This window comes from Kogia breviceps, chromosome 11 (assembly GCF_026419965.1).
Source record: "Kogia breviceps isolate mKogBre1 chromosome 11, mKogBre1 haplotype 1, whole genome shotgun sequence".
NCBI classification, from domain to species: Eukaryota; Metazoa; Chordata; class Mammalia; order Artiodactyla; family Physeteridae; genus Kogia; species Kogia breviceps.
The window spans coordinates 7945271-7961452 of NC_081320.1; the positions used below are offsets into that span (position 1 = coordinate 7945271).

Here is a 16182-nt window from a genome sequence, read left to right on the forward strand (position 1 = left end):
AATTGTCTTAGAGTGGCTTTTGTGTTTTGGTTTTGGTTTTTTGCTTTTGATCGGAGAATGATACACAGGCAGCGACGGGCACGTGCTGCTCAATGAATTTTCAGACACGGAACACCCTCCAGACCAAGAAGCAGCATGAGACCAGTGCCCAGAGGCCCCCTCGGTGCCCCTTCCAGTGGGCTCTAGAACTCATTCCTGGGCCGTGGCCGTGTGTCAGCAGTGGAAGGACCCCTCTATCCCTGGTGGCTCTGGTAGGAGAGCCTGCGTGCCTGCGCTGGAGGGGCGCACTGGGTTAGAGACAGCCTTCCTCTCTGTAGACTCGGCATCTCCCACGGGGCCCGTGCTCACCCAGTACAGTTGATTCTCGTTTTTCACGGTAGCTGCGTTCTATAAAGTCACTGCAAACACTGAATTAGCGAGTCATGAACCATCGCTCCGGGGGGGGGATGAAGGGTTAGGATCCTGTGAGCGCACAATCACAACATTTTTCTCAAGTGATTGATACATAACCTTGTTTTATGTGTGTTTCTGTTTAAAGACAGCTTATATCTAATACGTATTGTTGGTTCATAAGCATCCAGCTCCCAGCCAACAACAGCATAACTCACACCTGAACGAAGCTCATCGGACACACGTATCTTCTCCGTAACACACATCACTGCCTTCTTGTGCTTAGTTAGGGGCACCAGACAGCACTTCTGGTGTTGTAGATATGGGGGCTATTTTAGACAGTGAAATCACCAAGAAAAAACACAAAAGTGCAAAAACTGTGACCCTGAGTACACTGTGAAAGGACCCTTGCTTCCAGCCTGAGAGCAGAAGCATGAAAGAAGCATCCCCTTGTTCCACACCCGCTGGGAACGTGTTCATCCCAGGACTCAAAGTTTTCATTGCTCTGTGCATGTCTGCAAATGACCATGAAGGGTCAGGACTATTGATTTTGGGGGTTATAAATACGTTTTAGCGAGTAGGCGAGTTGTCCAATACAGAATTCCTGGACGGGGGCTGACTGTGTTTGTTGGATGAACAGAGGAAGGAATGGTAAGTTTCCTTCGGAGGTGGAGCTAGGACACGGCCGCATTGCAGTTATTAAAAACGGGGGGGCTTCCCTGGTGGCACAGTGGTTGAGAATCCGCCTGCCGATGCAGGGGACACGGGTTCGTGCCCGGGTCCGGGAAGATCCCACATGCCGCGGAGCGGCTGGGCCCGTGAGCCGTGGCCGCTGAGCCTGCGCGTCCGGAGCCTGTGCTCCGCAACGGGAGAGGCCACAACAGTGAGAGGCCCGCGTACCGCAAAAAAAAAAACAAAAAAAAAACGGGGGCCTCCTCTGCCGGAAACCCTTTCTCATTCTTAAAATGCTCGGCACGGCTTTACAAACGCTCACGTGAGCGTTAAAAGCCCAAGTTCTCTGGTAGCATCGCACGGCCTGGCTGACAGCCAGAACCGATACAGAGCGACAGCGGACTTTGCCAGCTTGTATAGATCAGGAGCCGTCCATGTAAGGTGAGACTGACAGTAGATCAATAGATACTTTTTAAAAAAACCTTCAACTTTTACACAGGGAGCCCGCAGTGTGGGTGAGGCCCATGTGTCCCCAGTGGTCCCCTTAGTGTCTCTCCGGGCGCACGGTCACCTCTGTGTAAACCAGGGTGATGGCAGAGGGGCTAGAGAGGAGACAGAAACGGGACGGCTCTGGCCTCAGCTCGTTGTCGCGAACGCTGGCGATGCGTGCACTTCCGAGCAGAAATCTTAGCCAACTCGGGGCCCCCCATCCACAGAGAATATTGTGAAGAGCTGGGAATGAGCTGTGGACATGCGTTTTTAAGATGACCACGTAACAGAAGAGATGCGAAGCTGTGTGCCAGGGTGTTAACATAGCTCTCTTGGGCTGTGTTGATTTCTGAAGAACTTTTTTCTCCTCCTTTCTGCTTCTGCTTTCTGAATTTGTACATTGTGCACGTGTATTTTTATGAACAAGAAAGATATTTTATGAAAGGAAAAAGATTCTTTAAAATTGCTGCTCCAGAAGCAGCAGCATCTACCAAATGTTTACGAGGTGTAGGAAGCCTGCTGTCCTACTGTGTGGTAGCTTAGGGCGGAGTATCTGCTTTATTTTCTTAGCCAGAGGGCAAGAGACGGTGGTGGTTTACATTGTACAGCTCATTGCCTCTCACTCAGAAGACGGTGTTCTTTTTTTTTTTTTAAAGTTATTTTTTCAAGTATAGTTGATTTACAATGCTGTGTTAATTTCTACTGTACAACGGAGTGATTCAGTTATACATTTACCTACATTCTTTTTAGTATTCTTTTCCATTATGGTTCATCACAGGATTTTGAATGTAGTCCCGTTTGCTGTACAGTAGGACTTTGTCGTTTATCCATTCTATATATAATAGTTTGCATCTGTTAACCCCAATCTCCCACTCCATCCCTCCACCACCCCTTGGCAACCACAAGTCTGTTCTCTATGTCTGTGAGTCTGTTTCTGTTTCGTTGATAAGTTCATTTGTGTCATATTTTAGATTCCACGTATAAGTAATATCATATGGTATTTGTCTTTCTCTTTCTGACTTACTTCACTTAGTAGGATAACCTCTAGGTCCATCCATGTTGCTGCAAATGGCATTATTTCATTCTTCTTTATGGCTGAGTACTATTCCATCGTATATATGTATATACACCACGTCTTCTTTATCCATTCATCTGTCGATGGACACATAGGTTGTTTCCACGAGGAGATGGTGTTCTTGATGAGTCCCAGCTGTGTCCTGGCTGTCACAGGGGGTGTAGACCCCTGTTAGAGTCCCACCTTCGGGGTCCTCAGCCTCCTCTCCCCACTATCTGTAGGAATGCTGCCTATGCCCTATTCCATACAACTTTCTCCAGTGAGTTGTAAAATACTCTTTTTGGCTCAGATGGGACATCCAACTGCATGGCATAGGAATTCATCAGAGCTGTGTCAGCGCCGTCATGGTCAGAGTGACACCAGTGCCAGGAGCCCGACACTGAGCGCCTCCCCCCGGGGGCCGGGGAGCCAGCTGGAGCGCTGAGATGCCGCGGCCACCTTGGCGTCGCACAGCCAGCCACCATTTGCCTCTGATTTAAAGCCCAGGGTGGAAATGTTGTCTCCGTGTACACCTAGTCTTGACTGAAGCATTAGAATATCTTGTTGACTGAAGTAGTGAATTTCAACCCCTAGTCGAAGCCCCCTCTCCAGTCTCCCTGTGGTGCAGCAAAGGCCAGCACGTGCTGGGTATTACTGGGAGGACCGTGTGACCAGACATCAGGGGCCAAAAGAGAGCAGAGGGCACGACCAGCCACTGAGCGTGAAGGAAGGATCTAAGAGGAAGTGAAGGGATCCCTTTAAGAAAAGTCCAGAAAGACGGATTATGAGGACTCTCTGGAACGAGGGATGGGAAATGCAGACTTTCTGTAAAATAGGCAGCCACCCAGCCTGCCTTCTTTGTGCCGGGCAATCATTGGGTTCTCTGGACAAGAAATAAAATGTAAAATTACGTTGTAGCTAAGCTGATATTAGAACAGCACTTGGTATGTAGTCTCTGCCGTGTGTTTGTTTAGTAAATAAGTTCTAATGACCAGAAGCATATGTCAGGGCTTCCCTGGTGGCGCAGTGGTTAAGAATCCGCCTGCCAATGCAGGGAACACGGGTTCGAGCCCTGGTTCGGGAAGATCCCACATGCCGCGGAGCAACTAAGCCCGAGCGCCACAACTACTGAAGCCCGCGCGCCTAGAGCCCGTGCACCGCAATGAAGAGCAGCCCCCGCTCGCCACAACTAGAGAAAGCCCATGCGCAGCAACGAAGACCCAGTGCAGCCAAAAATAAATAAATTAAATTAATTAATTTAAAAAAATAATAATATGGTAAAGCATATGTCAGTGGGGTGGACGGTCAGCTGGCAGATGTGTCGGGGCAAATGTCTCAAGAGAGTTCCAGAGGATTAGGAGGGAGAGCACGTCCAGCTAGGTGACCAGAACAGGCTTCATAGAGGAGGTGGCATGCGGGTGCCGACTTGGTGGATGTGAGGGGGTGGTCCTGGTGCCAGTGTCCAGCTGCAACCGAAAGTGGGGTCTGGCTTGCTGGCCTCTCGAAAGCCATTAAAGAGGCCAGGTTGGTGGAAAGGAAAGTTTGCTTTATTTTGGATGCCAGCAACTGGGGTGGGGGGCACCTGTCCAAAGGCCGACTCCCCCTCCGCTGACAGTCAGGGAGCAAGAGCTGTTATAGACAGAGCGCAGGGGCTACACGCACAAACAGCACAGTCAGCTCTCACGGTCATCGGTGGTCTGACACGCGTCATCTTGATTGTTTTAGGTACAGTTAATCTTCAGTTTCGGGGTCGGTTTGTTTCCGTGTCGTTGAGGCCAGTTCTTGGAATTGTGGCAGCTTGTGTCATGGAACTTCCTCCACCTGGTGAGGGTTTCAGTATCTGTAAGACAGCTCACAGGAGACGGCTCAGAATATTATCCAGAGTCCTTGAGAGGGAACTAAATGTCCTTGACTTTGCTTAGTGACTCAACTGTTACCGTTTTGTCCTGTTTGACTGCTTTCCTTTGCTTCTGCATTTTCTCACTTCTCGGATGAAACTTATTCTTTGGCTAAAGGTTTTCCACAGACAAAAGGCAGGCGGGAGACATGGGGGGCAAGGACCACAGGGCCCTGATGCGTTTCACAGCCTGTCCTGGACCGTGGCCACAGCCTCCCTCCTCGCCCCCCGCCTCCAGCCCGCTGCCCCCCTGCTCAGACCCACTGCTCACGCAGCCTCCAGAGTATACTCAGGGTTTAAAGTCCCGTGGCTCCCCGTTATAGACAAGAAAAAGGCCAGGAAGGCCCCCTCCGTTGGCCTAGCCTGCGTTTCAGCCCCTCTGGGCCGGCCTGCTGGCAGCTCTGCCTTCTTCTCCCCTCCACCTGGAGGCCTTTCCTTACCTCTCTGCTCAGCCTAGAAGGTTCCTTCTCCAGGTCCTAACCACAGACAGCATCCTCAGGTCCTACCCACCCGTGTTACCCTGTGTCTACACAGCACGTTGTGAAGTGTAGCATTTTCCAGTTTCCACGGAGTGACTTTGTTTTTGCTTCGTCTCCTCCACTGGACCTGGAGCTCTTTGAAGAAACAGGTTTTTAAAAAATTTTTTTCACCTTAGCATTTAACACAATCCTGCCCATAGCAAACAATGAGTGAATGAATGAGTGGGAGGGAGGAAGAGAGGGGAAGGCGGACGGGGAGTAGAAATGCTGGGCTCTGGCTAAGAATAGACCTAGGGCTGGATTACACATTTGGAAGCAATCTGAGCAAATCTGAGTGTTGAAGGTCAGGAGTGGAACAGAGAACATTTGGGGAAGAAGAGAAAAGGGCTGAGAGTTGGGAACAAGAAGGAATTCCAGGTTTAGGAGCAGGAGTCCAGCAGGGACCTGCAGAGGGGCTTCCCAGGGTGCACAGGCCTCCAGGATGGGTTAACTGGCCACATCCGAGCTTCAGGGGAGAAGTAGCTGGAGGATGGGAGAGTCCTCTGATCTGCGGTCCAGTGGTTGGGCGGCTGGAGAGGGTAGCGCTCACGATGTGTCAGGATCCAGGATTAGCTGCAGAGACGTGGGCAGGAGCCGTTGGAGTTGAGGGCAGAGGAGGGTCGAGAATGGGGCTCCAAGGGGCTGGCGAGGCAGCCTCCTGGAGATGTTGTGTTGTCGTTGTTTTGAGCTGTGGGAGACCCGAGTGTTTTGCAAAGCCATGGGGAAGTGGTCAGCGGCCAGGGAGAGCCTGAGAGGCCGGAGAGGACAAGGGGTAAGTTGAGGAGACAGAGCAGGGTTTGCAGGGGCCAAGGAAAGGCCAGTGCATGTGAAACTCAAGGTTTCTCTCCACCTGCCGGGAGGCCGAAGCTCGCAGGGCGGTGGCTCTGTCCCTCGCCCCTCCTTGGTGACCAGGGAACTGGCAGGAGAGAACTCCACGTTGAACTGGAGGCAGAAGCCAAGCCAAATAGAGTAAAATTCTAAACGTGCCGGAACAAGGGGTGGCACCTGTCAGGCCACAAAGAATGAGGACGCTGACTCGCCCTGGCCGCCCTCGCGTGTGGCTGTGACCCGAGTGTGGCCTGTACCTGCTGGCGGGGCTGCCCTGTGGACACGGGAAGCAGGAGGGAGCCGGGTGGGGTTGGAGGTAACCATCCACTTGCTCTGTGGGCTGGCTGGCAAATTGTCAGAGAGGACTGTTCGCGGGGAACCCTTGGATCCAGGGTGCTTTCCAGAGACCCGTGAGAAGCCACTTATTTAATCATTCTGTTTTCCTTGAAAAAAACAAACTGGCTTCTTTTTTCTGTTGATGAATATAATAAATTCTCATCATAGGAAATACAGAAGAGTCGAAAAGCAAGGGAAGGGGGGGAGTGACCCACACTTTTACCGCCTAAATTAAGCACTGTGAACATAGAAGGAAATTCAGCAAAATATTTTGGTTTTAAAGGCATTATTTCTCTTCTCTCCCAAACATGAAGGGAAACAGCCACGGCTTACTTTTGGTATCAGTCTGCACAAGGGAAGGTTGTGCTTATAATTTCTAAAAGAAAAGAGAAGAAGAAGAACGTTCCAAGTAAATCGGGTATTGGGTAGTATGGACTGGTCTAGAGTGACAGGCCTATATTAAAGAAACCTGACCTATTTATGTACTGACTCTTATCTCATTCTCTCAGGTATCCCATAGGAGGAAGGTGACTTTAAAATGTGTGTATAGAAGCAGTTGCATTTGATTCTTTGTGGCTCAGACTGGAGGAGCACATAATCTCTTTGATTTGTCTTTAACTGAGAAAACAAAGTCCCTGGAAACAAAGTACTAGTGTCACCAGAGAGGCTCCCAGACCTCCTTCCGTGCCACCGTCTCCCTGAGCCCCTGCTCCGTGCTCTCTGGCTGGGAGAAGCCACAGGGGGGCTGAAGGAGACCAGGATTGTTTTTGCACAACCCGTGTCTTTACCCACAGAGAAGGCAGCAGGGCCTGGGACCGACGGCCAGCCCGCGCCGCCCTGGATCACCGTCGGGCGGCAGAAGAGGCGAGGGGCCCCGGAGCAGCCATCCAGCCAGGGAGACAAGCCTGGGGCCGGGACCTTGAAGTCTGACACAGGAAGGCCAGCCAAGGCGCCCGAGAGAACCCAGGTGCTTAGAGCAAACATTCCCTGCCCCTGTGCATGCGGGGGAGAGCCCCCGGTGGGGCTGGGACGCGGGACCCCGTGATGGCCTCGTGTCCTGCACGGTCATTACAGGGACTGTCGCCTGTGATGGCTGCTGCCGTCTGCCCTGTGCGTGTGCTGGGCGGCTAGGACGTCAGAGAAGCCGTGGATCTCTCAGGCAGTGGAGACAGCCCTGTGCTCCCGGCCTCCTCGGCAGTGCAGCTCAGCATCTGGAGAGATGGACCGGCAACAGCTCCATCTCGACTCATTTTGCAATAACGACCGAGTTCTGCTTTTGCTGCTATGCTGGCCACCCGCTGGGGCCCTTATTCCTCACCTAGGACTGCAGGGCGGGAACCTGGGGTTCCCTTTTACACTCCGGACTGAAAACAGCGTTATCAAACCCAAACGACTGCGCTTAGAAGCAGGCTGAGACTCACAGCTTTTGTGTCCCCCCCAGTTGCCATGGTAAATCCCGAAGCACATTTCAGCCGTGCGGGGAAGGGAGCCTGAGCCAGCAGTAGAACCTGCTCCTCTCCATTTTAACCAAAACCACCATCATACCCAAGCTTGGAAACCCTCCTGCAGGCTTAGGGAATTCGTAAAACAAATATTCACCAGTGACCCCGGCATCCACGATCATACCACGTGTCATAGAAGCCTCAAAACTCTTTCCAAACACGGTTCATTTTGCCTTTCCAATGGAACCCTGCTGCCTGACATGTGGGGTTGAGGCCAGGGCTGGGGACAGGGCAGAAGCCAGGACACCTGTGTGTGCCCAGGAGGCCTGCACGAGGGGACTCCAGCATCCTGGAGGCCAGATGGCAGCCGCTACCCAAAGCAGAGCTCCCCCGAGAAAGTGCCAGTAGCATGACTCATGTTGACAGAAAAACCCTGTGGCCCATTGCCTTTGGTTAGGTGTGTCCCCATCTGAGTCTCAGGTGACAGGACAGCGTGTGTCTTTCTTACATCCTCACAGGAGTCCGTGAAGCAAGCCGACTTCGTCCGCAGCAAGTCTTTCCTGATGGCCCCTGCCAAGCCCGCTGTGGACCAAAGGCAGGGGACAAAGCTCCACCTCCAGGAGGGGCTGCAAAGAGGGATCTCCTTGTCCCATCAGAACTTGGGTATGAAACCCGAAAATAGTACTGGACACTTTGAAATGCATTTCCGGGTTTGGTCCTGCCCTGTTTTGTTCTGTTTTCTTTTTCTGAATTATTTGCCACGTTGATTTTTTAAAAACAGCTTTTATTGACATAATCATTTACATGATAAAAAAACTCACCCATTTTAAGCATACAGTTCAGTGAGTATATATTTGCTGAGTTGTCCAATCATCACAGTCCAATTTTAGAACATGTCCCTCACCCTAAAAAGCTACCTCATGCCCGTTTACAATCATTCACCGTTCCCACCCCCCAGCTCTCTATTTTCTGTCTCTCTCTCTGTTTGCCTCTTTTGAGACATGTCTTATAAATGGCATCATAAAATATGCGTTCTTTTGTATCTGGCTTCTTTCACTGAGCATGATATTTCTATGTTCATCTTTGTTGTGGCACGTATCAGTATTTTTAAATTTAGTTTTCGTTGTGGTAAAATACACATAACAGAATTCACCATCTTAACCCTTTTTTAAGCGTACAGTTCAGCAGTGTTAAGAATATTCGCACACAGAGTTCCGGCAGCTTTATTGTGAAAGTTTCTCTCACCTCACTGCATCACTGGAACTGTTTGAGCCTGCTCTGAAGTCTTTTTAGCGCATAAGTTATTCCACGCCGAAATCTTCTTTACACGTTTACGGGCTTTATGTTAGAGACCACGGTTAAGACCTTGGACCTGTAGTTTAAAGGCGTGCAAGAGGCTTAAGTGCCAGTCCAAACTCGTTTCTCACATTTCCGTTTGTTTTGTTTTCTCTCCAGCAGCCCAGTCGGCAGTGATGATGGAGAAAGAATTGCATCAGCTGAAGAGGGCCAGCTATGCCAGCACAGACCAGCCATCCTGGATGGAACTTGCCAGAAAGAAGTCGCAAGCTTGGAGCGACATGCCCCAAATTATAAAATAGGTTAACAGCGTGCTGGTAAAGAATGCCACACTACCTTGACGGGTCACTTTCTTTAAAACTGCCACTAAATCAAGGCAAACAAACTGTGAAACTTGAGTGATTTTATCATCAGGTTACGGGAGAGCAAGCTCGGGGAAGAGGAAGAAACCAGGCAGACAAGTTGGACGGACACATCGCCAAGGGCCTGGGCCAGAGGTGCCCGAAGACAAGAAAACCATTGAAAAGGGCCAGGAACGAGGCTCTGTGCCCACAGGTATGAATGTGAGTCTTTCAGAATCCCCAGGATAAAGAAGGCTCGGGCAGGGAAGGAAATGCAAACGAAGCGTGGATGCAGAACTCGGAGGGCCGTGTGTCTGCGCCTCCATCTGAGATCAGCTGTGTCTCTGGCCATTGTCCTGCCTGTGGAGCCCATCTTCTCCTTTCATGTTTACCGTTAGGCATGACATTCATGGTAAAACAGGGGTGCCGTTTCCAAGAGCAGCTATAACACGGTCCGTTTTCCTGAAGGCAGCTACTCCAAGAAGGAGTGGAAGGAACACAGCAGGGTTCATCAGTTCATAGACTCTTTCCAAAATTAATTTTTAAACTTTTCCACTTGGCATCTGTGTCCCTCACTATTGCACAATGCATTGCCTGTTCAATAAAAGGTTTCAAACCTGCTTCCGTGACACGTGTTATTTCCACGCTATTTCTGCTCACGTTGAGAGAACGTCCTCTAGCAACTGAGTTAAATGCAATGTGTGGAATTTCATTTAATATAGATCTCATGTCAAATCTCAGTTGGGTTGATTTGGGAGTTTGGGTTGTATGAGATCTTTCTTTTCCCCAGTAAAATTTTGGTCTTTGTTTTTGAAAATCAGAAGCTGCTGCAGGTTTTTTTGCTCCTTACAACTATTTGGTACGACATATTAAAAATATAAAATTTCCTTTAAAAGTTGCAATTCTTTAACATCTCATTAATCTAACCTGTATGTTTCTGTTGAAAACTAGGTTATCAGTGCATTAACCAGGATGATCCATGAGTGGAGAATGTGGAGAAGCCAGGAGAGTAAGAGCATATATTTGGGATCTCAGAATTATGTCTCAATTATATAATACCTCTATTTTTAAAAACCTTTCCAATTTGTTCCTTTGAACAAGCTAATCTCCATGGGAATGTGTGTAGCTGGGGACATTTGGCCATCAGAATCAGTAAGACGTCATATATAATTTGATTTTATATACCCTAAGTTCTGCTCCTTTTGTTGTATTTTCCAGCTGTTAGAACTACACAACGTGGTCAGGTCTACCTGTATTGAAAAAGTCCTGGGATAGTTGTTTTCTCCCCAACCAAATTGATCTGTTAACTGCATTCACTTAGAGAACATCAATGCCAAATTCCATGGTGAACGTGCTCTAAACGAGAACTCCCTCCATCCAGCCTTGCTCCAAAAGCTTAGACGTGCATAGTTTTAACTAGGAAAAAAACCATGTCGTCTATTATTACTCAACACCATCATTTCTCCTATTAGCAGAACATTTCAGATGAACAGTTTTGAGGCAGTGGATTTCACTGTAAGATCAAAAGTATTTGGTTCCATTTTGTTGAAATAGAGGTTGATATTCTCTGTGTGTTGCAGGACTGGGTTTCATTCTCTCTTGCACCAGGTAAGTTAGGAGGGTATAGAATTTTAGGACACTGGGAGAAGTCCCTGCAGGGGGTGGGGGTGGTCCTGCAGCTGCCACCTCTCCCTGTGCCCTGCATGGACATTGTGACCTTCTTCCATAACAAGAAGAGCTGAAACAGAGGCCAAAATTTGGAGATGATGTGGGAAGTCTAGACTGGAAAATGGAGATGGTAAAAGCCTGCAAGGAATTGTCAGCTTGGTTTTTCCTAAGAAGAAGGACAGTAAGCAATTACTGAGTTCTTCCTCTGTCCCGGGCACTGCTCTGAGTGCTTCGTACCTATTATTTCTAATCCTCTCCACAGTCCTTTGGAGATAAGTACTGATCTCTACTTTGCAGATGAGGAAACGGAGGCATTTCATTGAGATTAAGGTCACCTGCCCAAGATCTCATAGCAGAGCACCTGGTAAGTGGCCCCAGACCCCATGCTTTTAAACACTACCCTCAAGTGAATCTCCATTTTTAAAAAGCATTAGTGTGGAGGTGAATCTGTGTCCTCAGAGACGTAACACAGACAAGGGAGTGCTAAACTTGACCTTGAGGGCTCCTGCATGGCTATAGACTGAATTTTTGTGTCTCTCCAAAATTCATATGTTAAATCCTAATGCCCAGTGCAACAGTATTAGGAGGTGGGGCATTGGGGAGGTGAATAGGTCATGAGGATGGAGCCCTCATGAATGGGATTAGTGCCCTCCTAAAAGAGACCCCAGAGAGCTCCCTTGCCCCTTCTGCCGTGTGAGGATACAGTGAGAAGATGGCCATCTACAGACCAGGAAGAGGGCTTTCACCAGACACTGGGTCTGCCGGCACCTGGATGTTGGACTTCCTGTCCTCCAGAACTGTGAGAAACAAATTTCTGTTGTTTATAAGACAACCATTGTGTTACAGCAGCCCAACCAGTCTAAGACATATATCCTGGAGACGAGCGTACCTCGTGATGTTTCCCTGGTGACCATCTTGATTCCCACCCTAAAGTTCCTTGAAAGGACTGGAGAAGGTGTGAGGGTTCTTTTGTACCTTATAATCATGAGCACCTACACGGACTGTGAGGTGTTCCATGCACTCCTTCACTTCGTTCAGTCAACAGCAGTGTGCGGGCGCTCTACCAGGGCCTGGGGGCACCCTGATGAGCAAGTGGGCAACATGCATTCTATTTAAGGGGGGGTCACACTCAGTAAATAACCGTGAAACCTGAGAAAAACATGGAACGATAGCAGTAAGTGCAATGGTGAGCCTAAAACAGAGGGACTTGGTTGTGGCCGAAAGTCTCCTGAAGATTGGGTGGTTAGGAAAGGGTTTGCTCGAGAGATGACCTAATTGTAAAAATGAACCCGCCATGCAGTGATCTGGGGGAGTACACCTGGAGAAGAGGGAGCCACTCGACCAAGTCCCAGACCCTTGAACTTGGCCGGTTCAAGAACAGTGTAGCTGGCGTGTGCAGGACAGGGGGAAGAAGCAGGTGCAGACATCGGGAAGCAGCTCACGTGGGGAGACAGAGTTTGTTCTGAGTGCTTTGGGAAGTCACTGTGATCTTGGGTGGCCTCGGCCCGCAGTGGCTTGAAGCAGGATTTCGGTTTCCGGCCAGAGGTTGAGGTCAGGTAGTGGCAGTGAGAGCGCTGAATTCTAGCCACCAGACCACCAGGGACCAGTGGCCAGTGACAGGGCCCTGGCCTGTCAGCTGTGTAGAAGTGGATTTCCACATAGAGATGGAAAGTAGTGAAACAAGTGGTGTTTATTAGGAGGAAAAGAGTTGGGCTTCCCTGGTGGCGCAGTGGTTGAGAATCCGCCTGCCGATGCAGGGGACACGGGTTCGTGCCCCGGTCCGGGAAGATCCCACGTGCCGCGGAGCGGCTGGGCCCGTGAGCCGTGGCCGCTGAGCCTGAGCGTCCGGAGCCTGTGCTCCGCAACGGGAGAGGCCACGGCAGTGAGGCCCGCAAAAAAAAAAAAAAAGAGTATATAGCACGTTTGGATAGACACCCTGGCGGGGCTCAGAGAGAGAATCATATGCCCTTTTGGAGTAGTTTGAATCACTTTTATGGGGCGTTTCTTCCGGGTCTCCTTTGACCAGTCATCTTGCTTTGCCTCGTTCTGAGCCCACGTTTGGTTTATCTCAGGTCCTCCCCTGTGCGCGCATGCGTCTCTCAACCAAGACGGATTCTAGTGAAGAATCTATGGATAGGTTGACATCACTCACTATGAGGTGGCACGCCCTCCCTTTTTGACCCCCAAGGAGCATTTCTGCACATGTGTAGTCGAGGAGGTCTCCTTGACTTTGAGAATGAGGACTACGTGGTCTTTTATCTGGGCGGGGCCCAGCCCCCTCCATCACCCCGCTTTTATGGGGTTTCTCCCATTATGGAGTTTCTGTCCACAGGGGAGACACTGTTCAGCCTGGGGCCCACCTATCTCCTGCCTCAAGTGAAGGGGAGTGATAGGATTTAAGTGATAGGATTTTAAGAAGCTGGCGGTAGCTGATGGGTGGGAATGGATTGTGTGAGGACACAGTGGAAGCAGGAGGCTAGAAGGCTGTTGCCATGGTCTGTGTGAGATCCTCATGGTCTAGAGTCATGATGGAGGTGGACAGAAGTGGATGGATTCAAAATACTTTTAAAAGGTAGGGCAGGGCTTCCCTGGTGGCGCAGTGGTTGAGAGTCCGCCTGCCGAGGCAGGGGACGCGGGTTCGAGCCCCGGTCCGGGAGGGTCCCGCGTGCCGCGGAGCGGCTGGGCCCGTGAGCCACGGCCGCTGAGCCTGCGCGTCCGGAGCCTGTGCTCCGCAACGGGAGAGGCCACGACAGTGAGAGGCCAGCGTACCGCAAAAAAAAAAAAAAAAAAAAAAGGTAGGGTGAAATCCACTATGCTGGTGGATATGATTTGGAAAAGGAAAGCGTGGCAGTGGAGATGACACCTAGATTTTTGTTTGGAGCTCCTGGTGAGTTGTGTATCATTTACAGAAATGGGGGCGGGGGAGATAGGCCACAGAAGGAGTTCAGTTTGGGACGCCTTCGATTTGAGATTCCCATGAAACATCTAAGGGGGAATAGAAAATAAAGTTATAAACTGGGACATCCTCCGCTTTAGACGGAGTAGGAATTCAAGGGTCTGAAAGAGGGAGAGAAGGGTCCCCAGACTGCTCTGAGGAGAAAGAGGAGCCAGCAAAGGAGACGGGGAAGGTCTGTGAAGGAGGAGGAGGTGTTGCCAGAAAGAGGGAGGCGTCAGCTGTGCAGGGGGTGGGGGGTGTACCAAGACATGGGATGAGAGTGACCCCTGGCCCTGGGAACGTGGAGGTCATAGGCGACCTTTTCGGTTTCAGTGGAACGGTGGGGGCCAGAAAGCACAGGCAGAGTGGGTCAAGACCAGCCAGCCTGCTGACCCATCAGCCACACTCAGCTTTCAAGAACCGTTACTGTGAATGGGAGCCGAGGAAATGGCCGTAGCTAGAGGTGGGAGGGGTGTGCAGCCCACAGAGGCTTTGTGGTTGGTTTTTGTTCACAAGGGACATGCGAGAGCGTGTTCGCGCGTGGATGGGAGTAAACTTGCAGGAGAGCAGGGAGAATTGCTGATCTTTGTGAAGCGCACCTCACCTTCCGGGGCTTCCAGCAAGGACGAAATGCCTGGGCTTGTGGGCTCTTCTCGTTCCTGGAACCGGGAGCCCCCCCGGTTTTGATCCAGCTGCCAGGGGAGGCCCCATTGTGATGGCAACATCCTGGTTACGTCCTCCCCGGCCTGCCCTGGGTCTTCCGTTCCCACGGCCCCCCTTCACGCCTGGACGTGTGCATTTTGGGGGCTTGTTGCTGTCTTTCCCCAGAGCTTGGCCCCTGAGCAGTCTGCAGAAAGAATCCATGCGCGCCTGGCGTTCTTTTAAATATTTGGGGGTGGGGGTGGGGTCTCCTGGAGGGGACGTTGCCTCTCTAGCTGCCTCATCCTATAGCCCGCCAGCGGGGCAGACTGCTCTCGCTTATCTCAAGCACATCAGGCCTGATACCTTGACCCCTCCACACACACCACTCCGAACAGCTTAACAGAATTGCTCCAAAACAAATGGCATCGTCTTGCTGAGGGGAATTTTGATGAATAGAATTTTCTCCACTTCGAGCCTATCCAGTTGTTTGAAGAAAGAAGAGAGAATTGACTTCTTGTCACCCCCCAGGGAGCAAACGAGGACCAGAAATGAATGTTCAAGAGAAGGACAAATGAAGAGAAGTTTTAACACTCACAGTTGTCTAGCATGGGACAGGATGCCCAGTCAGGGGTGAGCAGCCAGTAGGAGAATGGCCATCCCTCCAGGATGATGTACCTGTGTCCGCCCCTGGAGAGGACTCTGGACTGGGCGGCCCCCCCCAGCCTGGAGTTACTGTGGATCTGGTCCAGCTGGGGCCCTTTATGGTTTTTTTTTTTTTTTTTTTTTTGCCGTACGCGGGCCTCTCACTGTTGTGGCCTCTCCCGTTGCGGAGCACAGGCTCCGGACGCGCAGGCTCAGCGGCCATGGCTCACGGGCCCAGCCGCTCCGCGGCACGTGGGATCTTCCCGGACCCGGGCATGAACCTGCGTCCCCTGCATCGGCAGGCGAACTCTCAACCACTGTGCCACCAGGGAAGCCCTATGTTTGTTTTATAATATGGTTACATTACATTGCTCTTAATCTGATTATTACCAAGAAGTAATCATCCAGAAAATCATCCAAGTGGGCTTTTATGCAGAATGTAGGTGTCCAGAGTGCTTTGGAAGCTTTTTGTTACCCGGAGAAGGAAGCCAGGTGGGACTAGCCAGTCGGAAGATGGTTCTTCCTAGCCCTCTCTGGAGATGGACGTGGTGGGGAGAGGCATCCAGATCTGATCGCCCCCCCCCCCAACCCAGGCACTGAATCTTCTGGTCGGTTCTGTGTAACTCCCATGCGGACAGAGATACTTATTCCTTGGTTGATGAAACTAATCTCTAGCAAATAGGCTTTTCAGGGCCAAAGAGCAGAAGTAATGCAAGCTGAATGCATGTGTTTTGGGTAGTAGCACAGGTGTTCAGGCAGTGGTTGACATTTGCTTTGTCCCCGTGCTCTAGCTTCCTTCATAGGGAAGTTATCCTCATTAGCATGGAAATAAAGGAGAGCTGTGTTTGTGATGCCCCAAAGATTCTCAAAAGCAACAACGGTCAGGCTGGTTGCAGGGTGTCCTCCAGGAGTTTGCTTATTGACGTCTCCTACAAACACCCAGAAGTATCTGCAGAGAGGCCAGGGGCCTCCAGACCTGCACACCCCCGGGCATGAGCAAACCTCCCTGCCGAGAGCCTAGCTTGACAGTTG

General features: G+C 50.7%; 1 protein-coding gene across 6 annotated transcripts in view; it reads left to right on the forward strand.

The window, feature by feature from the left end:
- The window catches only part of CRACDL (CRACD like), a 125552-nt gene extending 115669 nt beyond the window's left edge, over positions 1-9883 (forward strand). For 5 of the 6 annotated variants that reach the window (XM_067007131.1, XM_067007128.1, XM_067007132.1 and 2 more), the window contains exons 8-10: positions 6979-7151; positions 8145-8289; positions 9082-9883. In XM_067007131.1, the coding sequence (XP_066863232.1) occupies positions 6979-7151; positions 8145-8289; positions 9082-9224 (461 nt within the window). In that variant the 3' untranslated portion in view covers positions 9225-9883. The remainder of the gene's footprint in view (positions 1-6978; positions 7152-8144; positions 8290-9081) is intronic. The other variant, XM_067007130.1, reaches the window with a different exon arrangement.
- Positions 9884-16182: the final 6299 nt, after the last annotated feature.